The 22781-nt window shown below is 46.4% G+C and overlaps 2 protein-coding genes across 2 annotated transcripts in view; both read left to right on the top strand.

Annotated features, from left to right (window-relative positions):
• Positions 1 to 207: 207 nt before the first annotated feature.
• LOC125100803 (atherin-like) lies at positions 208 to 576 on the top strand. The gene has a single exon (XM_047731241.1). The coding sequence runs from the start codon at positions 208 to 210 to the stop codon at positions 574 to 576; it is 369 nt and encodes a 122-aa protein (XP_047587197.1).
• Positions 208 to 22781, top strand: part of SLIT3 (slit guidance ligand 3) — a 595819-nt gene continuing 573245 nt past the window's right edge. Inside the window, exon 1 of the mRNA XM_047731238.1 lies at positions 208 to 839. Coding sequence (XP_047587194.1) covers positions 643 to 839 — 197 coding nt within the window. The 5' untranslated portion in view covers positions 208 to 642. The remainder of the gene's footprint in view (positions 840 to 22781) is intronic.

The raw sequence follows: 22781 nt of genomic DNA, 5'->3' as shown, positions 1-22781 counted from the left end.
TTTGGGACCCTGCTGGCCGAGCCCCTTTTCCTTCCCTCTAACACATCTCCTGCCTCCTCCCCTCCGGGCTCTGGGTTGCTCCAGCAAAGTTCCCAACTTAGTCGACATGACGTGCGGCGCAGCCAATGAGAGGCGGAGCTGGCGTTTTTGGGGGGGGGGGACGGGAGGGGTGGGCCCCGCGTCTCCGGTGTCTGCCCTGCTCAGTGAATGGAGAGAGCGAGCGCCGGCCAGCTCACCCGGCCGCCCCGTGCCCCAGCCGCCGCCGCCGCGCTCCCGAGCTCAGCCCCAAGTCGGACCTCCTCGGGCGCCGTGCCCCACTGCGCTCGCCCCCAGGTCCCCGACCCGGCCCACGCCCCGGGCAGCGGGCCAGCGGGCCCAGGAGGCGCTCTGTACCTGGGCACTCCGAGCGATGCGCAGCGGGGCAGCAGCAGCCCCGCGGATGGAGCTGCTGCCGCCGCCGCCGCCGCCCGGCGCGCCCCGCTCCGCCCGCGCCCCGTGCGCCTGAGCGCCGAGCTCGCTCCTCCTCCGCGCCAACTCCGCCGCCCGCTCCCCAGGCCGCTTGGGCTCCGCGCGTGATTCCCCGGGCTCCACGCGTCTTGCCCCGCCGAGGCAGCCTCCTCTGGGCGCGGGCCCCTGCACACCATGGCCCCCGGGCGGACAGGGGCCGACGCCGCGGTGCGCGCCCGCCTGGCGCTGGCCTTGGCGCTGGCGAGCGTCCTGAGCGGGCCCCCAGTCGCCGCCTGCCCCACCAAGTGTACCTGCTCCGCCGCCAGCGTGGACTGCCACGGGCTGGGCCTCCGGGGGGTTCCCCGGGGCATACCCCGCAACGCCGAACGCCTGTGAGTACCCCCACCCCACCCAACCCGGGCCACCCACCTGGGTCCACAGTGGGGCCCCCAGGCACCAGATCTTTCCTCTCCCCTTGGCCGCACTGGGTGCAGTCTCTGCTGTCACCTCTCCCGGGTCGGATCCTTCATCCCCTGAGTTGGGGGTCTGTGGCGTTGGGCAGGTCTAGGGAGAGAGGTCTTGAAGCCCACTGCGATGGGCAAAAAGCAGTGCTTCTCCAGGGGTGAAGGCTCCGGACGCAGGGCCGGGTGACAGCTTCCAGCAGAATGCTGGCAGGAAGCGAGGGGAGGAAAGAACACTGCAGTCAGTGAGGTCTTAGGACGAGGGCAAGGGATCCGCGCACATTTAAGAGGTGGGCGAAGGAGAAAGCCGAAAGGTGATGGGGCGTAAGGGCACGGAGACGGGAGAGGGCCGAGACTCCGACCTGCCTGAAGATCAGAAAGGGCCAGTCACTGCCCTTAGAAGCGAAGTTGAGAGTGTGTGTAAAGGTCTAACTTCTGAGGAACCAAACGAATTGAGAGTGGGTGCTTGCAAAACCCGCCCTGCCTGGAGCGCAGCCTCCCAGATGCCAAGTTGCAGCCGGGGTGAATTTTTTATGGCTTGGTTATAAATGCCTCCCCAAACGGGCCAGAGAATGGAAATGCTGACAGCCCTTTAAATGAGACCGAGCGCTATAATCTTACAAACCGCACTCAGCCTCGGATCCTGGGTTTGGCAGCAAGAGGAGAGGCGTTTGGAGAGTGGGGTGGATTGACCCTCGTTTTAACCCCAATTGTGCAACCAAATATTTACTTTTCATATGTCAACGTTTTGGAAACATTTATCATTTTGATCCTCGGACCAAATTCAAAACTTGGACTCCGAGGGTGGGCTCTTCCCAGCCCACAGTTGGGGAGTAGGGAAAGAAGGAGAAATGGAGGAGGGGGTTGGAACCGGCCTGGGAACACAGCCCAGAAGTGGGTGAGGGTTTGCTCCAGTGTAATCAACTTCTCCGTGTCTTGCTCTCCTTCTGTCTCCCTTGCCCATTGCATCTCAGGGGTAGGTGCATTGGGTCTTCCATTCTGTTCTCTTGACTTGAGGCTGGAAGAGAGTGGCATGAGACTGAATTGTCCTGTAGCGTGTTATTCCTGTTGATCACCTTCTGTCACCTCACTTCTCTTCCTCTAACTCTGTGTGTCCCTAGGCAGAGACTCAGTATAACTGCTTTCCTTTCTCCTGGAGCTTTCCTGTGGCTCAAAACATACTTTTTTTTTTTTTTTTCTAAGTGCATTCATTATTCTGTGTGGTCATGCAATTCTAGAACACTGGAGCCGAACCTTCATTAACATATGTAGAAAAGGAGTTTCAGACATTTGAAAAGACTTGCCCAAGGTAATGCCCAAGTTAGTGTCAATAAAGGGGCCACAATCCAGGTGTCCACAGCTTAATTCAGATCTTATATTTTACAGTACCAGTTAAAAACTTGTCGTAGTGGTATTTTTGGGTATCTCCCACTCTTTGGAACAAGGGTCAGTTGGGGCCAAGATCTGTAAATAGATGGTCCTGGGAGGGTTCTAGCTGGGCTTGGGTCTTAGGGTAACCTGCTCTTGTTACTGCTTCGGGTGGACCCCGCCAACATTCAGCTTGCTATGACATTGGCTCTCCTGTTTGGAACCGTGAGACTACCTCTCCTCCATCCTCAAAATCATGGTATCTGTTTGGGAAACCGGGGGTGGGGGTGGGGATGGGCCCTTCTCCTGCTGGCAGGTAGGAAGTCTTCAAAAGCTATAGACACAGCACTGCAGTCAGTATGCCATCCACCCACCTTCCCCGGGAGAGAGACCCAGGCAGCTTGGAGCGCCCCATCTGCTCTACCACTGGAGACACTGGGTGGAGACCGAGTCTTGGGGATTCCCATGGCCCCCTGCTGCAGTCACGGTCATTCGAAGGCACTGGCAGAGTGGGATGTGCTTTGGAATATCTGAGTCTCAGCTACCTTGCACTGGTGCCTCTTGGGCTGGGGTGTGTGGAGTGACGTGGCTACCAAGGCTGGCTCCTCATTTTGGGCTTCCTACCCTGGGAGAGGGGACAGCCTTTAGAAGAAAGCTTGGTCAGGAGGGCTGCAGGGGGAGGACCAGCCCACCCACAGTCCTTCACCACCTCTCATCCTCTGTCAGTCAATGCAGATGGAACGATTGAGTTCTGCAAACTCTTGGGGGTATGTTTGGCATTTCTAAGCATGGGAAGGATTTTTTAAAGGGAGGAATTTGTCATTCATTCCTTTCTTCATTCATTCAACAAACATTACTTGAACCTCTATGCATTCCAGTAACTGTATATAAAATCATTGCATATACAGAAGAAAACCAGCAATTCAGCTTAAAGAATGTAAGCAGAGGACAGAAGAAGGAAACTTCCTTTAGTCAGGCTTTGAAATTCCCCAGGACTCGTTTTCTTCATGGGGCATATGGTCTGTCAGCCTTGGCATGACATGCTCAGGACTTTCCTCAAATCCAGTTTTCTGATCTCTAATGTTTATGTTGTATTTTATAACAAAGGAGAAGCATCTTCTCCTTTTTCCATTCCTGCTACTTGGCCTCCCAGAGAGGCTTTTCTGTAGGAGTGTGTGTATGTGTGTGTGTGTGTGCACATACATGTACAAATGTGTGTCATTGTCTCTCTGGGGGTTTTAACTTCTGAGGCCTTATGTGCTCATGCTACCCCTTAGGGAAAATCTGTATGGGGATAATGTGGTCACCATTTGGACTTTTTGCTTCAGGCCTGGAATGGGGCTTGTTTCATTTTTCATAATTAAGCTGGTATCAGAGTTGGGGGTCTGTGTTCCAGCTTCTTCTCCATAATGTCAGCACATTACACAGAAAGAGAAACTCTCTATCGTTTATAAACTACTGACATTTCTTCCTCTTCAGTGAAGAGGTGACACCCACAAGAAAACTAAATAAACGCAGGGGAGAATTCAGTGTAATTTATTATCCGTGCAGCAAAGATAGAGGACAAGAGGAGAGGAAGTGAATGGTGGTGCTTGAAACAAAACATTTACCATGGAGCACAGAGTAAACAGATGTCGCATTTACCCTTCTGAGTACAAAAGGAGCCCACAGATGTAATTCTTCTCCAACCACAATCTCAGCCTGGAAAAAGAGGAGACAGATGAAAACGAACTCTCACAAGGGGCCCCTTCTCCCCATGCCGCCTCAAGGCAGGCAGAGGCCTACTTCTCACCCGCAGCGAGGTGGTGGCCTAAACAGCGGAATGGGGCAAGAGTGGACATCTTTGGTTTTTCACTTGGCTCTGGAACATGCTGGAGACTGCTGTATTTAAATAAACATTTCCTGTTTGCGAAGGAAAACGGGCGAAAGGCTGAAACGTGAGAATGTGGTAACTTAATTTTCTCCATCACTCCAGATGATGGCAAGCTTCGCCGGTGGTTGGGTCCAATAAAAACCGACACCGTGTCACAGGCTTTCCCTCACTTGACCACAGAGGTCTCCAGGTCAAGTGGGAGACGTTCCAAGATGCTCCACAGCCAAGCCCTGCATCCTGGTACTTCTAGCCTTGGAGCCAGCCCAGCAGACGAGGGGCAGTTTGGTGAATCACGGGCCCTCTCTGAGCCACCCGTGGTGATGTGGCCTTTCACGGAAGCATGGTGCTCTCTTGGTGAACCCGTGGGCTGGATGGGGGCAGTTAAGCGCACCTGCCTCCAGTGTGCTGTGCTACTGGATGGATTGCTTTGCCTTTCTGGGCTTCCTTTTCCTGGAAGCAGAAGTCTAGTGTAGTCCTAATAGTTTTCCCTGTATGGTCCTCTTCCCCAGTGCCTGACACATGGTAGGTTTTCAACCGGTATGTGTTGATTAAATAAGTAAGTCTCAAAAATACAAGTTTTTCTTTAGTTCTTACAAGTAAAAGATGGGTGATTATGGTTTTGTGTTTTTTATGTATGGCCAAGGGCGACTTACTAGTAACCTATTACATGAGTTATTAAGGGTTTCTAAAATTTGGCTTTCATGAACTAAAATTATTGCCTTACTAGAGTTACCAAGGACTCCTAATGAGGGATGCACTCTGGAGTCTGGTTGCCAGGCGTTGCTTAGCAACCTTGCAAAACTCCTACTGTGCACATGCCCATGAAAAGAGCTGGCAGTCCTGAACACTTAAACTGTAGGCCTTTCTAATCAGAAGCTCATCAGCATCATCCTGAGCTCTCTGTGGTTTTTGATTGCTGCTCTTCTTGTATTAATTGATGTATTTGTAGGATCATTATTAAGTTTTGCTTTTGCACATCATCTGGGTCTTGTATATTTCTGCATTTTTTGCATTTTGATTGTTATTTTGTTTCTCTCCGGTTCTTGTTTGTTGTCTCTGAGTTCTTCCTCCCCTGCAAAGTGAGAATGGTAGATCTGAGAGCCATGGGATCTTTTGCAAGGACTAAGTCGGCTGTGGCAAGGTTTCAGAACCCCATTCCTCCCAGTTCAGGCTGTGGGCTCTGCAGACAGGCAGCTCTGGTTTGAATTCTGTCTCTGTCAGGGCTTTGCTGTTGCACCCTGGGCAAATGACTCCGCTCCTCTGGGCTGTAGTCTGTTTAATCCCTTTGTACTGCATTTCCGCAGCCGTAATACTGGGATGATGATCGCGCTGGCCCTGTGAGCATGCTGTGAGTGTGGCCCCGGACGAGCCATGTCGGGCACTCAGCACAGTGCCCACTTCTCTAGCTACTGCTCTTTACCCATAAAGTGTGCGTCATAAAATGCTCCTCTCGGGGAGAAAATAATGAACAGGAAGTGCTTAACACAGTACCTGGCACTTAGGCCTCCACCAGCTATCCGGAGTGGTGACTATGGCCGTTTCTTCTGTTGCTTCATCTCGGGCCCCATCCAACTGGAAAGTTGGAGATGCCCACTGTTTCAGTGTGCTCCACTGAGGCAAGCTCCTCGCTTGCACATACACTGTGCCTGGCGTAACTCATGCCTGGTCCCCTCCCTCTCCTCTCCAGCTAAGCCCAGGTTGGCCTCCGTTCCATAAAAAGGGGATTACAGTTGAAGTGGTTTATATCTTTTCCATGGGCGTGCTCCTCTGTGGTATATTTAAATAAGGAATGTATTTTATTTATTTATTTTGGGGTTGCATTTTCATGGGGGAATTTTTGGCCCTGACTTTTTTTTTTTTTTCAAAGCTCATTCTTTCTGTCTTTCCCTAAATACCTTTTACTGACTTCCCGTGTCTGCCTCTGTTACTGCTTTTACTTGAAACAGCTGTATTTACTAGTACGCTCCACCCTCCTTACGTAAGGTGGTCTTAACCCTTTTCAGAACTGCTGAAAAGGAAAAAGTGAGGCACGAAGGCTTTTCCAGGACGCTCTTCTGGACCATTACTAATCCCAGATAGGATAGATGCAGAGGGTATCCTGCTCGGGTACATGCGTTGAGTTTCCAAGGCATTCTCCAGCCTTAAATTCAAATCAGCCTTGCCCAGGTGGGAAGCGCTCATAGTGGGAATCTTCTGCTTCTCGGTTCTGAAGACCTGGATTGTGTTTCGTAAGTACTGCTAGGGCTGGTCTGCCAAAGGCTGTCCTTTCCTTCCCACTCACTGTGGTCTTTGTAGCTCTGTGGCCAGCACTGTATTTGATACAGCATTCCCTGGAAAACATTTGTCAGGATTGTGTCGTTAAAAGCCCTCAATAGTTAGTGGATGGAGAGGTGGGAAAACGAACAACCTTTGGGTAAAGGCCTAGACTTCAGAGGCAGACAGGGCCCACTCCCGGTTTCTCCGCTTACCAGTTGGGTGACCTCAGTTTTCTCATCTGTAAGGTGGGGATGATAAAACTACCCCCTTCGTAGGATGCTGTGAGTACTGAATTTACTCACACGGACTGCCCGGATCACAGTGCATCCTCCCGAAGTATTCCTAGTGTGGTTTTCATAGTGATTCTTACTGACTGTAGCTCTCCTTCCGGAGCAAGCCCAAGTCACAGCCTGATGGGAACCACATAGACTGTCAGGGTTGAAAGGGCTCCTCTGGTTCATGTTCCAACCACGTGCAGACTGATCTTCCACCAACATAATTTAGGAGAGAGCGGCCTTTCTCCTTTGCTGGATTACAGCTAGTGGGGAGGAACTCACTTTTCCCTAAAGCAATTTATTCCATTTTAGAAAACAGTTTTAGCAAGAAAATTTTCTTTGCCTGGGGGTTGAACTTATCTCCCCCTGACTGTTGTTACACAGAGCAAATATAATCCTTCTTCCAAATGGTAGGATTTCAAAAATGTTACTGCTGTCGTGCTTCTCACTACCCACTTATCTTAGTCTTCTTCTTTCTTCCATAAATTTTTATAATTGCCTCAACTATTCTGTGTGTGTTAGGCTCTGAGACAGGCCCTCTTCCCGTTCCTAGTTATCTTCCTCCAAATAGGTTCCAGTCTTTGCTGGTCTTAAGAGTTAGAATGAGTCCTTCCACTCCCTTGCTATCTAAACTTCTATCAACATCCCAAAGGGACATTTTCACTTCAGAGAGCCACACACCCCTGGCTTGGCTCTTTCCCACCAGGCTATTCACTGCGTCCCTGGTGTCTCCCAGCCCTCCCTGCTGTTGGTCCTATTTTCTCCATCCCACATTTGCACAGTTGACTTTTTGGAGTCTAAGTGCAACACTCTGCATTATCTGCAAATTAAATTTTGGCAAGTAGTTTAATTTCATCAGCTCTTCAGCGACATTTTCTATTTGGATTCTCGCATCTAGCGTGTTACTACTCCTCCCCCTTCTCCCTGTGCAGGGTTCCTGAGCTTGGCCCGTGGATCTTTATCCAGGTTGTCAATGGAATCAGCAGAGTCCTCTCTGCTTGTTTAAAGTCTTTCTATGGCTGGGGTTTGGATTACATGAATATATTGTCCTGTTCTTTCTGGCTGGGATGCATAGAAATGTTGTGGTCTTGCTGGCCAGTAGCATCTTCTTCCCCTGAGGTTCTGTTGTTCATATTTTCTCTGGAATGATTTCCTATTAATGCTTAATTCCTGTTTGTCAAATGCTTTCTAAAGTCTTGGTTACTCTTGGCCCTTTCCGTTGTGATTTGAGTTTCATCCTTGTCCTGGTACCAGAAGCCCCACCAGCCCCACCAGCATGGGATGGGCCTTGATGTGACATGTGTGTGCGCGCGTATGTGCACGCATGCCCATGTGTGTGTTCTCTCCTGTAAATTACTGTAACGTGTGAAGTTAGCTTTTCTCTCAGCAGCAGAGCTCCGAGGAGAAGCCTCACTCTTGCGAAGTGATTTCCTTTAACATCTTGGGCGCCCACTGGCACAGAGCACATTTGCTTGAGCAGTACTGGGCATGGACGTGATGGGGAATGAGGCATAGAGGTGCACAGGCTCTCCCCATATTTTGAACCAATGATAATGCTAATGACAACAACAGTCACTGCCACCACAACAGCTGCGGGTTGTTAACCCCCTCATTGTGCCTGGCACTACTCTCACACTTTCTTTACATACTTTCTCTCATTTAATTTAACAATCATGCAAGGCAGAAACCCATCCTGACCTCATTTGACGGATAAGGAAACTAAGAGAGGTGAAGTAATTTTCCCAGGTTTGAGCAGTAGAGTCAGGGCTCATTCAGGCAGACTGGTCTCAGGTCTGAGCTCCCCCCGCTGATCATGCCATCATTCTTCAACTAGCCTTCTAAGTCAGCCCCCAATTCTCAAATAAGAAGGAGGAAAAAAAATGAGTCCCGGTTGAAACAGTGAGCACCTGTTTGATGCGAGGCATTCCGAAAGGAATGCTGGGGCTGCATTCTGGATAGTTGGTGGTAGAGCCATCGTGTCCAGTTTGGGAAGCAGGCGGCATTCAGGTTGGAGCTTGAAGGATGAATAGCGTTCCCATTGGGAGTGATGGAAACGTGGTACAGATTTGCAGGAGTTCATGGTTACGTTGAACAAAAGAGAGCCTGAGCCCAATTTAGAGTGAAGAGAAACTGTTCTTGAAGAAGTGTCCTCTAACAAGGGTGTTTAGAGAAGAATCCATTAGGTCAAGTCTGAGGAAAAGTATCACCATGGTTAGATGGCTAATATTTTTATTTTGGATTTGAGGGGATAAACTCCTTAAGAAGAATTCTGAGGAGGCTTCTTGACCAGTATTTTCCCCAAAAGTATTTGCTTAAATTTTTGCTGGGATTGCCTTCCTTTCCAGTTAGATATACCACTGGGCTTCTCTCCGCCTTGATCTCTGGGCTCCCCCACCCTGAGATCCGGTCCTGATAGAATAGGACATGTAGAAGATGCATCCCAGTTGGAGTAAATATGCCTCCACTTTCCACAGCCTTATACTGCCTGTGTGGGCTTCGACTCTTCTTGTCCAAAACGCCAGTCTGGCTTCTCGACCCCTGATTCATTCTGCACTTTGGCAGTAGTGTGGATTGTGGTTCCTGAAATTCAGCCAGCACATTTAGCCACCCACCTTGACTCCCTCTTGAGTTTTTCGGGCTCCCTAGTTCCTGTACTTCCTGTCTGCTACCTGGCATACTCAATCCTTGCTCCCCTGCCCTCTAGAATTAGTGGCTGCCCTGACTCGGGCTGCTCTACAAGATGTGAAGCCCATGGTCCTCTTCTAATCTGAGATATGTGGGCTCAACCATGGACCTGTACATTTTGTGCTTCCCTCCTTGAACTTGAGCTGCTCCTGGCCCCTGCCTTGACCCTTCCAGCTTGGCTTCTTGCCTTCTCACCCTCCCCTCCCTTTCAAGTAGCTCTCCATAGCATCAACACTGAATCTGGACATTCACCACTTAAGCCTCGGATCCTGGAATTGGATTTCAGGAGGTTCTTTGTGGCCTGGACCTTCACTGGAGACTGGAGATGCCCATCTTGCGGTTGTGTCCTGGAAACACCTCAGACTTCCTTTTCATGGCCACCTGAAGGCATTTATGATGCCCAGGGTGAAGTGTAGAGATGCTCCAGGGCTGGGCGCTGTGCATGATCTATTACTTACAGTGTGCTGCCGAGTTTCCTACAACCCAAAGAGAGAGTAGAGCAGATTTTTCTGCAGTTGAAAAGCTCAGCAGTGATGATTTCATTGAAGAGATGTCCTGTTCAGAAATGTGGTACAGAAGTTTCTGGCCTGTCTAGCACTTTGCTGATATTCTTTCTTTTCCTCCCCATCTCTGCCCAGCTCTAGAGTGCACGTAGATAAGTGTTTAAATATGGGGTTTCTTTTTTTTTTCTTTTTTTTAATTTAAATTCAATCAACCAACATAGTACATCATTAGTTTCAGATGTAGTGTTCAATAATTCATCAGTTGTGTATAACATCCAGTGCTTCTGGGTGTCGGGATTAAGGAGGGCATGTGATATATATGGGGTTCCTAACTGGTATTAATGAGAAACCAATAACAAGTACAATTTGATGTAACCTTAATTGAGTAAAAAGACTGAGGCCAAAACCTGGTTTCTATCACCACCCCCACTTTTTCTTTTAACTGTGGGACCTTGTACAAGTGTCTTTCTGAGTCTCAGTTTTCTCATCTGAAACCTTCAGAATGGTAGGACTAACCCTTCTCCTGTGGGGCTGATGCAAGGTTTATATGAGATCAGATGTCTGCAGATGCCTCCTAAATTTAGAGCTCTGTGAATACCTTAATGAGTCCACCCACGATATCTGATTTTAACCACTAAATCCTATATCTGAAAGACGATCAGCGTGCATTTTCAGAAGAGGAAACTCAATAATGAGTTCAAAGTCACCCATGCCTTCAAACTCTTGCTAGGTTTTCCTTTTCACTTCTTAAGGGGCATCTTTTACAAATGCAAATAAAGCACCTCACCAGCCAAGTCAGCAACCCAACCAGGGGAAGTTTAGAGGAATTTTTGCCTGAGTAATTGAGAAATGGCAGTTTCCAAGAAAGTAGAACCACAGAAGGGGCTGTAGGAAGGATGGAGGTGTTTAAAGGAGCTATTGATTGAATGCCTACTATGTGCCAGAAACAACAATGGATAAAGCAAGTGAACTGTCCTCATAACTAGAATAGCCCAAAATGACATGGAATGCAGTCTGAGCTGTTGCTTCCCATCCAGTGACTGACAAGGCAAAGGCCACCATGCTAGGTCCAGAGAGGATGGAAGGGTGGGGGGAGATGCTAGAACAATAAGGGAGGCGACACCAAGCCCTCAGGAACCACTGATGAAAACTAGTCCCACTCATCCCTTTTAGTGGATACAAATATGCAGAAAAACTCACATGTCACACACACAAAAAAGTACAAGTAGAATTAAAAAAACTCATGGGGAAAATATTAATCTGAGAACAATTGTATCTGAGAAAGCGTTTAAGTATGCCTCTGCAGCTAGCTGGCAAACAACACCAGTTCTGCATTTTATTAGAGCCCTAACTCTGTGTAGAACACTGACCTTATTTGAGAAGCATTTCATAAACACTGACACACAGCGCAGCAGCATTGGAGGCCACGAGGAGATCCAGGGCCGCCTCTGCGCCGCCAGCTTTCCCTCCTGGGTGCTTGCGGCTGCTGCTAGACCACTAGACCCTGTTTCCCTGTGGTGCTAATTCCCTTTCTTCTCTTTTAGGTTTAACAAGCAGGTAGGGATTTTCCCAGGGGAAAATGAAACAGGGGGCTTTGGATTGGCATGTGCTCTTTGTGCAGGTTTGCCTGCGAGAGGGCTGGGCTATGTGCTAGACTAAGCTTAGAGGGGAAGGGGAAGCTGAGAACTTTGATTTGGCCCAGTTTCTTGTTGGAGATGTCATCTTGTGCCTGGGACCTAGTGCTGTGTGTATGTAGAGGAGGCTGGTTCTCAGGCGGCATTCACCTGGTCCTTTGGATTGGAAGGCCTGCGGCTTGTAATAGCCCTGAGAAATGTGTACACCACATCTCCTCCTACTAGAAGCTGGCGGTTTTCTTTCCATCTGCTGCCAGCTGAAAAATCCTGAATTTCTGCCGTGGAACTTGGCTCTGTCCCTCCCCCCTCTCGTTTCCTTCCCTAGCCAAGAGATTTTTAGGCTTTGGAGGTATCTCTAGGGATCATCTGGTCTACTTCTTCCCTACTGATCCAGCCACCTGGACAGTGGATTTCTGGATTTCTTCTAGAGAAATCATAGGAGGCGACCTCCTGAGAAGTTTGCCCCCTCTCATGTCAGCCTTGTTCATAGCGTTGATCCAGAATAAAGATCTCTCACCCTTTTAGGAAGCCTCTGCCAATCTGGGAAGCTAGGGAGACAGAAGAGGGACCAAATCTAGTACCAAAAAACCCACAGAACAAAACAACAACAAAAACAAAAAGAAAACAAAAACAAGGAATAATGTGGAGCTGGAGGGGAGAGGCACAAAATGGGTGAGTTGGGACAGCAGCTTATACTCAAGGCCCTAAGCACCAAAGTAGCTTGTTTAGAGTCTAGAAAGGGAAGACCTCAGATAGGAAAACTGTAAGGGAAGGAATGCTGGGAACCAGGCCTGGAGCAGGAATCCAGAATGGGAAGGCCAGTTACTTCATGGGAGTTTTTAATGAGTCTGGTTCCCCCCCCTTCTAATTACTTCATACCACAAGATGGTAACCAATCTGCTCTGTTTACTCTGTTTAGGCGTACATTTTAATACTTTCTGAAACATTTCCCATAAGCTTCCTCCTGCCATGTGCCCTCCTTGTATGTTCTAGAAATTTTGCAAAGACCTAAATCTCCTCGGCGTTCTTTCCTGACTGGAGCTGCATGCTGATTCAAGCCATATTCAGCCAGGAAGCTCTCTTCCCGTCTTTAAAACAAGAAACATCTCCTTCTGAGAAGACTGTGCTACAGTTTTCTTTGTCTGTGTTGCTAACGAACAAAGAGGCCCCACTGCAAAACAGCATTTCACGAGCATAGCGGGGCTGATAGGACCTCTTGCCAAATGTGACTGTGTGTAGTTGCGCGGGGTGGGGGAAGCAGCTTTGTCAAGAGGAGAGCCGAGGGAGGCAGCTCTGGGGAATTTTTAGCAACTGCAGCATGGTGTAGTGGAAAGAATACTTGCATGGGAATTCGGAGACCGGCTGCGTGTCCGACACACGGAGTGCCCTCAGACAAGTCACTTGACCTCTCTGGGCCTCAGTTTCCTCGTCTTTAGAGGGATGAAGGGAACAGGCTGGATGATCCCCAAGGATCCTTTCAGCCCTATACGTCCTCACTTCTGGGGGCTGGGATTTGAGGTTTAGACCTGAGCCAACATCCAGCCAACCCAAGGGACTTTCTAGAGGCAATAGAATGGCCGGGACAACTGCTTCAGGGAGTGGCTGGTCCTTGATTAAGGCTCAAATAATGAGCTCAGCTCCACAGTTAGCCTTCTGAAATTAAGAAAGAAAAAGATGTTTCGTTTCAAAAATAGCAGTTGGTGTCTCTTCAAACTGATTGGCTTTGGGTTTTGTAGACTTTGTGCACAGACATAATTTTCCTCCCTCTACAGCAGAGCAGTGCGGAGTTATCGGTACCGGAGTTGGAGTGACCTGGGCTCGAATGCTATAGCTAACTAGGTAATCTTGGGCATGTTCTTTACAAGATCAGTGCTCTAACCCCTGAGCTATGGGGCCTGGCATGTTCTTTAATAGTAAGCTGCTTCATCGGGTTGCTGGAAGGTTCAGATGAGGTAACACATGTCGAGCTTAGAGGACAGTGCCTAACCTTAAAAAGCCATTATCCTGATTACTTATTGGTGCTTAACAAACCACCCCAAAACTTAAGGTTTTAAAGCAACAACCATTTCACTGGTTATTGCCCTATGCTGCTCTGAGTCAGGGTTGGGGACATAGCTCAAATGGGATGGCTTTTCTCTGCTTCTTAATGTCTGAGGCATCAGTGTGGGAATGATTGGGGGAAGAGTTGAATGGCTGGGTGCTAGAATCATCTGCAGGCTGTTCACTCACACACCTGACGAATAGACTGGGTTGATTTGAAGGCTGGCCTTGGCTGGGATCATTGACCAGAGCCCCTACATGTGACTTCTCTATGCGGCCTGGGCTTCCTTATAGCATGGTGGCCTTCGAGTGTTCTAACTTCTCACATGGAGGCTCAGAGCTCCAAAAACAATGTGACAATAAACAACAAAGAGGTTGCATGGCTTTTCAGGAACCGGGCAAAAATTGTCCCTTCTGTTGTATTTGATTGTTCTAAGCAGCACTAAAGTTAGCCCAGATTCAAGGGTGAGGATCACCTCTCAAAAGAAGTCCCAAAGAATTTGTGGCCATTGCCACCATGTTTTACAGCCTCGACAGCCATATAATTCTCACTGTTGTTATCTATACTGTGTAACTGATCTCTTAAGTAGGTAAAAGCTTCTTGAGGGCAGAAGCTATACATTTCTCTACAGGGGCTTAGTAAGACTAAGTCAACATATTTTTTAAAAATTTTAATTTAATTTTATTTTATTTCTTGTCAATGTTCCAGAATTCATTGTGTATGCACCACACCCAGTTTAAAATAGCAAATTGACTTGAGTAGGCAGGAGGTTTAGTGGAAAGACCCTGAGCCAAAGAGAGTTAGAATCAGAAATCCGTGTTCAAAAATGAGCACTTTGGCAAATTACTTGTCTTTCTAGATTCAGCTTCCTCCCCTCACCCCACCATGGAGACACTAATACCTATCTCAAGCATTGTTGGAAGAATGAGGGATAATATATGCAAAGTGGCAAACACGTAGTTAATTGATGTTAGTGGACATTGTGAAGCATTGTGGCACTGTGGCAAGGACACAGATACTCAAGGTGAAAGACTGATTTCAAATCCTATCGTTTACTGTGGGACTACAGAGAAATCCTTTCATCTCTTTTATGGATAAAATGGATATAATAGTATATATGTTTTAAGTTTATTGTGAGGATGATTAATACATTATGTAAAGCTTCTAGCTCAGTTCCTGATGCATAGTAGGGACCTTAATACCCAGCACCTGCACATTGAACAGCGATAGTTAAAAATTATTGTTCTTTTTTCATATATTGACTTATCCATGAATTGACACATCGAACAATTATTTATTTAATGCTAATAACTCATAATAGACTCATTTCTCAAGTCTGTGCATGCTAGGGGTCCGTGGTTGCCTAGATCTGGGAAGATTATTCATGGATGGAGAACTGGTCCTTTGTCAAGGAGCTCATGGGTGCAGGCCAGCTGCTTGGCACAAGGTTCTTTTTGAACACAGGTGCAGTTGAGTTTTAATTGCCTTTGTTGACTCTTGACCCCAGAATGCCCCTGGCTTCCTTCACGTACAGCCATTTTGCTCAGATATACATGTGTGTCCTTTCCTCTTTGGGTCTATTTTCTCCTTCGCTGCCATGTAACTACAGGCAGCACGCAAGCTCTTTGTGTCTGTTTTTGTTGTGTGTGATCTTTTAAAAAAGCGTTGTTTTCCTGCTTCAAATGTGTCAATCCGTACCAGTCTTGTCTGTGTGGAGCCAACCAGGACACCCAATTTAATTTTTCCAGGTGGTTCCTGGGACCTGAAGCTCTCTTAGGAACCGTTGACTAGGAGCTCCTCCCTTTCTTTCTGAAGATCTCCCCAAAGCCCCAACCTTGGCCTTTTTTTAGAAAACAAGTCTAGATAATCTGATAAAATAAATTGTCCTTTGGAAAAATACACACACTCACAGTATTTTGCGAATGATCTTGAGGCCATTTGTTTTCACCTTGCCAGGTGGTGTATTTCTTCTGAATCACTGTTTCATGGGCTTCTGGGCTTCTGCTAAGTTCTACTTGAGGATCATAGTGTACCTGTGAGACTTAGGTCTTCCCATTTTTCCATGTCTTGCACTTCCTCCATCGTGATAGACATGTGCTGTGTTTGGCCGCTGAGGATTCAGTCGTCCTTCCTAGCCAAGTAGCATCTTCTGTACCCACAGGGTACAGAAGGGCTGGTGTGTCATCTGGGACCTTGCCCTACCCTGGTCAGAAGATGAGCTCATGCCCCAAAGTCAGGTCCATCAGGTGCTTCCTCTCCGAAAATGGTACCTTGACCAAAGGGACAGAGAGATTGGCCATGATTCCTTGCCATTTCAGCTAAGCATCTGTGCAATGACCAGAAATTGCCTGCTTTCCTTCTCCCAGCCCTGTCCTTAAGAATCTCTTTGAGTCTAGAAGTTCCTGATAGTCTTCTAGTGAATTCCCTTTTGCTCAGGTTCATAAACTTGCCACCAGATAACTCTGAGAAAGCCACAGACAATAAACTTCTGGGGTGGGAAGTGGCATAATGAAAAAGATTGTGACTGGCATTTGGAAAAAGGCAGACCCAGGTTTGAATCACAGTTTTACCAATTCACCAGCTGGGTACCCTTAGGCAAGTTCATTTTTCTCTTAGGATGTCAGCATCATTGCAAAATAAGGATAATGAGTCCTGAAAACTTGATTCTCAAACTTGGCTGTGCCTTAAAATCACCTGGGGAGATTTTAAAATTACCAACGTCTGGGTCTGGTCCCAGAGATTCTTCTGAATGATTTTGGGGTGCTTTCCTGGGTGTTGGGATTTTATAAAGCTCCCAGGTGTTTCTAATGTGCAGCAGCACTTGAGAAAATTGACCTGAAGAAAGTCTTCAAATTATAGAGAAGATTAAATGATACAAGTTACATAAAACCCTTAGCATAATGGAGAGATTGATAAAAGTCATTCTCCTTTCCTTTCCTTTCTTAAGATGAACCAGAATCTCTTGCCTTTCTTTGCTTCTAGCATAGTTTTCTTTGTTTGGAGTAGTCAGAGCCATGCGTGACAAGCACAGTGCAATACAGCCCTGCTTATTTATACCGTTTAAGGTGAAGACCAATCATGGACATAGCCGGAATTGTAGAATATACAAAAATGTTATTACCGTCACATCCATGCAATAGCTAGGACGGGTTCAACAATGTTTTGTGAGAGCATTCTATGGAGTAACTGCTTTAATGAGAAATGAAATTGATTTATAATTACCATGGCAACAGCAAAATAGAATGATGTCTTCCCTAGGGATCTGGATCAGGAACCCAAGAGGTCTGCCAGATCTGTCCTGCAACTTGCTGAGTGACCTTGGCTTAGGCACTTCATTTCTCAAGTCCTCAGTTTCCCCAGAGCCCATTTGCCAATGGGTACCGCTTCAACAGAATTTTTTAAGGAAATATGTTGATGTGACAGTTGTTAAGACACTGATGAAAAGATTCCTATAGGAAGCAGAGTGAAAGCAGGGCCTTGAGCCTCTTAGAGAAGATAATTATAGATCTCACTTCTCCCATCTGCCATCTCCCCTCTCCCTCTACCCCACAGACTCTCCCATATCTTACCACGTAGGAACCTGTCCAAACCTCCATCTTTATAAAGGGCTTTCTATAGAGAGGGTGCGAAGGTAAACTTCCATCTTAGCCTAGGGTTTCTCTACCTGAGTACTGATGATATTTAGGGCTGGGCATTTTTTGATTGTAGGGAGTTGTCCTGTTCATCTTTAGCTATCCAGCGGCATCCCTGACCTCTGCCCATGACTCCAGTCTCAGCCCCTCTCTACTCTGACGACCAAAAGATGTCTCTAGACATTGCCAAATGTCCCTTGGGGGACAAAACCATTTTTGGTTGAGAACTACTCCTCTAGCCCAGTCACAGTAAAGTGGGTTTAAATTAACAAAGCACCATAAATGTTGTGAAGGTACAATGGTTAATCTCTCTAGTACCCTCACAGATTTTCTCAAATGCCGGTGAGCCAGAGAGGTATCAGGAATCCTTACATCCATTGTTACAGATGGGGGTTCTGAATTACAGAAAAGTTAATAGTAATAATAATAACCACTGGCTACCATTTATTGAGTGTTTATTATGTGTTATGTGCATGGGTAAGTGCTTTATATATTACATTGTCCCAATTAATAGTTACATTGACAGAGTTCACAAATAGTGGCCAGTAGGCCAAGTCAAGCCTTCTGATGTGTTGTACTTGGCTCACAAGGTATTGGCTCATATAATTGGTCTTTTTAGTGTCCGTTTCTTGCCAACATTTTAAGATTGGGTGAATTCACATAAAAAACTACCATAGCTTCTTTTTTTAAAAAATTGTGGCAAATAGGAGGGTCAGCTTGGCTCAGTGGCAGTAATTGGCTGGCTTTTAGATGAGGCATGTCCCCATTTCACACAGTCCCCACCATTCCTTGTTGTAACTCCAGCTATATGTTAGGTGCCATTTGGCGTCATGTTGGTTTCCTCCTGCTTAGCCCAGCTTCCCTCACTGGTATCTTCAGGCTGGTTTCTCTAGGTGGTTGTATTTGTGGCTTCCTTCCTTCCATCTACACTGTGTCGTGTATATTACCATTCCCATTTTAAAATGGGAAAACTGAAGCTCAACCGAAGGAAAGCGCTCGTCCCAATTCAAACAACACATCAGCTAGGAGAGAAATCTGAGCCTCCTTCCTCGCCAGCATAGCCTCCAGCCATCACAGAGTAGCTGCTGGTAGAATCTCCCTGCATCCTAGGACCCTCCAGCCAGATCTTCTGCATCTTAGGGTTTCCTTGGAGAGCCAAATCTCACCATCCTTTTGCTCACCAGGAGACCGCATGTCACCAGCATAGGAAGAGTGTCCTCCAAGTGTAGCTCCCAAGCTACGTTTCCCCTGTGTCTGTGCCACTCTTTGGTCTGTGTCCAAGGGCTGCTCCACACACTCCCACATCGCCGAAGGGCCAGCTGGTGTGTGTGCTTCTGCCTAAGATGAGGCGGCTTGCCTGCGGGGAGGCTGTGATTGCTTTAGGAAATTAAGTGGGAGTGATTAATTAGGAAATGTACTGAGGACTCTGGAAAGAAATAGCTGAAAAAGAAAAAAAAATTGGAACTCTAAATACAGAATGCTTCTGGCCACATGGCTAAGGATACTGTGTTCAGTGGAACCTAAGGCATTTGATCCTGTTATTTCTGCTGCTTTGATATACCTCCCCCCACACCTTGCACAAGGATGCTGGAAGGACCCACAGAATCAGCTGGTTCAACCTCTTTTTTTCACCAAATGGCAGCGAGAGCCTCGAGAGACCACCAGAGGAAGCTGGCAGCTTCTAAGGAACAGCTAGGCTTGAGACTCAGAAAGACCCGATGTATAATCCTGGGCAGATCTCTGAGTCTTGGGCTTCACTCTGTGAAACCAAGGTAGCATTAACCATTGCCAAGGTTTGTTGCAAAGAATTAGTGAACAGACGCGTGCGCAATGACTGCTTACAATAATACGTGCCAACCACTGTTCTAGCACATTGCTATGTTTTCTTACTTTTTTTACAGAAATCCTATGAGGTTGGTACTATTACTAGCTCATTTTATAGAAGAACAAAGGCACTGAGAGGATACATTATTTACTCAATGTCCCATAGCTAGTAAGTGGCAGAGTCAAGTTTCCCATGTGGTCTGAGTCAAGAATCCACCTTGACCACTAAGAATTCTGCCTCATGTATGTATTATATAATGTATAGGTGACATTGTATAATCAACATAATAAGGCATTTATGTGTGATACAATTTATTGTACGTAAAATAATTAATATATAAGTAATTAATATATAATGTGCTATATTAGGTGGAACCCTATGGAATTGCCATTCTCGTTAGTAGAAAAGTTGACTAGTAGTAATTTTGTAGAGTTCATCCTAAAAAATGATATATACATCACAGAAATTTTTCCTTCTCTTACCTTCAGCAAGTTCCTAACTTTGAACCTCAGTTTCCCCCTCCATAAAATGGGGCTGATATCTCAAACACATGGTGCGGCCATACAGAATCAGTCAGACCGTGATTGGAAAGCACCTAGCACAGTGCTCGAAAAATAGGATCCGTTGTTTTTTTCCAGTCACAGCCATGGCTCCTCACACACCTGCAGGGTCCTGCTATGTAATAGCCCTTCTCTCTCACCCCCAGTGGTTTGGCTTTTGGCTTGAGGGTGTCCATGTCCAATAAAACTTTTAAGTTATAGGCAAAGTATTAGGCTCAGAGGCTATTTTTCATTCCATGGACTTTGATATTTTCAATATGCTCAGTCTAATATAAAGCTTCCTGTCAGGCCAAGCTGAATGTGTTGCCTTCCACTCACTTAAGAATTACGGTGCTGCCAGCATGAAATACCACCCTGCCTAGCCTCATGGCTCATTCCTTCTGTGTTTTCCCTTGGGTCCACATGGTAAAGCCCCCTGCTGTTCTCACTGAATTTTTGTTAGTCAGTCTTCTCTTTGAAAACTCAACTTTGAAAGTTCTTTCTGGTCCTTTGGGGTGTGGGCTTTGTGACTTTGCAGGAGAGCTGCGTGGTGATAGCCCCTCTCTTTCCCCAAACGCTTTGCCAAAATGAAGAAATAAGACTAAGACCTCATCTCAAATCCCAGCTGTGCATCTGGACGGGTGTTTGGAGTCCTTGCAGTCAGCCTGGAAGATCATTAGGAGACTGATGAGTCTGCCTTCATCCCAGAGCCCTTCTGGGGGTCTTGGAGACTAGAGGAAGTAGCTGAAGTGGGGTGGGAAGTAGTTTGGGTCTGTGCACTAAAACTAGAGTAACATCACATTGTGTCAGGCACTATGCTGAGTGCTTCTTATTGTTTTATTTAATCCTCCCAAGACTAGGATTAGGGCCAAATTGAGGCACAGAAAGGACTTATAGTTTGCCCATGGTCACACATGTGACAAACAGTAGATTGGAAATTCAGGGCGGTCCACTTGACCCATAGCTTTGGTTTCTTAACCACCACACTCTACACCTTAGTGTCTTCATTTTTGAGCTTCTACCGAGTGGGCTGGCTTCCTTGATGCTCAAGCAGTAAGTTTTACTGATTCCTAGCTGTGGAAACAAATGCAGAAGCTGATGCAGCTGGTCCCTAAATTAAAGCCCTGAGATACTTGTGATTTCAGTTGCTGCCTGGGTCTCTTTTGCAGAGCCGTGCTTCCTTGTGCAAGTTTCAAATCCTGTGAGCAGGAGAATCAGGAAGGAGTTGTATGTACGAGCAGTCAAGTCCAAAGGACTGATAGGGTACTGTAAACAGGAGAGCCCATGCATTCATTTGACAAAGCTGTACTCGGTGCCCCCACGTGCACCTGTGATACTCTGGTGACCAAGCCATTTCTTATCTCCTCAATTTGCTATTAACAGGAAACAACCGCACCACGCCTTCCATGGTGGTTGTAATCAAAACAACAAAACAAAGACCAAAAACCCAGCAAGTGACAAGTGTGGGTGAGAATGTGGAGAAATTACAATACAATGTAAAATGGTTTCTGTGAAAAGCAATGTGGCTGTTCCTCGAAAAGTTAAACGTAGAATTACTAGATGATCCCGCAATTCGACTAAGTTTACACTCAGAAGAATTGAAAGGTGGGGGGACTCAAACAAATGTCTGTGCCACTATTCAGGGCTGCATTATTCACAATAGTCAAAAGGTAGAAACAACCCAGGTGTCCTTCAACAGATGAATGAATAAGAAAACGTGATCTAGGGATACAGTTGAATGTTATTCAGCCTTCAGAAGGAATGGAGAGTTCTGAAACATGATACAACAAGGATGAACCTTGAAAATATGTGAAGCAAAATAAGCTAGACACAAAGGACCAGTATTGCATGATGTCACTTACATGAAATATCCAGAATAGGCAAATTCATAGAGACAGAAAGTAGATTAGAGATTATCAGGATCCAGGAGTGGGGTGGGGTGGAGAATAAGAACTCAATGCTAATGGGTATAGAGTTTCTGTTTGGGGTGATGAAAAAGATTCAGAAATAGATAGTGGTTATGGTTGTACAATATTGTGAATGTACTCAATACCACTGAACTATATACTTAAAAATAGTTACAATTAAAAAGGATGAATATCTACCATTTACATCAACATGGATGGAACTGGGGGGTACTATGCTAAGTGAAATAAGTCAATCAGAGAAACATAATTCTCATATGGTTTCACTCATATGTCGACCATAAGGAATAGGGCAGAGGACCACAGGGGAAGGGAGGAAAAACTGAAGGGGAAGAAATCAGAGAGAGAGAGACAAACCATGAGAGACTCTCAACTCTGGGAAACAAACTGAGGGTTGAGGGAAGGGAGTTGAGTGGGGGGATGGGTGATGAGAATTAATGAGGGCACATGATATGATGAGGACTGGGTATTATATTCAACTAATGAATCATGGGACATTATATCAAAATTAATGATGTACTATACATTGGCTAATTGAATTTAAATTAATAAATTGTTGAAATTATACATGTTATGCTATATATATTTTAGCACAATATAATAAAAAACAATCTTATCACAAGAGAAGCAAAAAATCTTTTTTGCAAAGGAGCAGAATCTTGCAGAAATGTCTTTCTTATTCATCTCAGCACCCAGGCCTTACACCTAGCACAGGACCTGGTGTATAGTGGATACATATTCCTTTTTTTGCTGAACCAAACTGGGAACAGACTAATTCCATTTGTAGTTGAAAATGGCAGTGAGGCTGTTGAGTGTAAATTTTACTACCATGGCAACTGTGGAACACAAAGACAATAAATACGAAAACGCAGTAATATTTTTGGCAGGTAGGGTCAGCCGGAGGTAACATGGCCCATTGAAGGTAAGTATAAGATTTGAGGGAGAGTGAATTGTTAGTAATTGTTATAAAAACTCAGAATTGCAACTGGGCTGTGTCCTCTTTGTTCTGGTTGAGGCATTCAGAGAACGCTCTGGACCAGCGGAACCAGAATGTGTGGAAGGGTGGAGTCCACATTGGTATTGGACTCCAGGAATCTTTGTTCGAAGGAAGCTCTCAAGGGCAGACAGGAGGCCACCTGTCTTATTCCATTTATTCATGACATACAGTTCAAATCCTCACAAAGAGGTGTTGTGGGTCTCCACATGTCCTCGGCTGTTAGCAGAGTCACAGCTGCTATCCAGGGGGAAGAAGAAAGACCACAATTTGGCATTTAAGGAGATGGGCTGGGAGGAGAGAAGACGGATTCATCTTGCCGT

The sequence above is a fragment of the Lutra lutra genome, chromosome 5 (genome assembly GCF_902655055.1).
Source record: "Lutra lutra chromosome 5, mLutLut1.2, whole genome shotgun sequence".
In the NCBI taxonomy this organism is placed as follows: Eukaryota; Metazoa; Chordata; class Mammalia; order Carnivora; family Mustelidae; genus Lutra; species Lutra lutra.
The sequence above is the reverse complement of the archived record's forward strand: the minus strand, read 5'-3'. Positions and strand labels throughout refer to the sequence as shown.

Excerpts from the sequence above, each read along its gene's own strand:
- LOC125100803 (XM_047731241.1), top strand. The coding sequence starts at position 208 with ATGGAGAGAGCGAGCGCCGGCCAGCTCACCCGGCCGCCCCGTGCCCCA.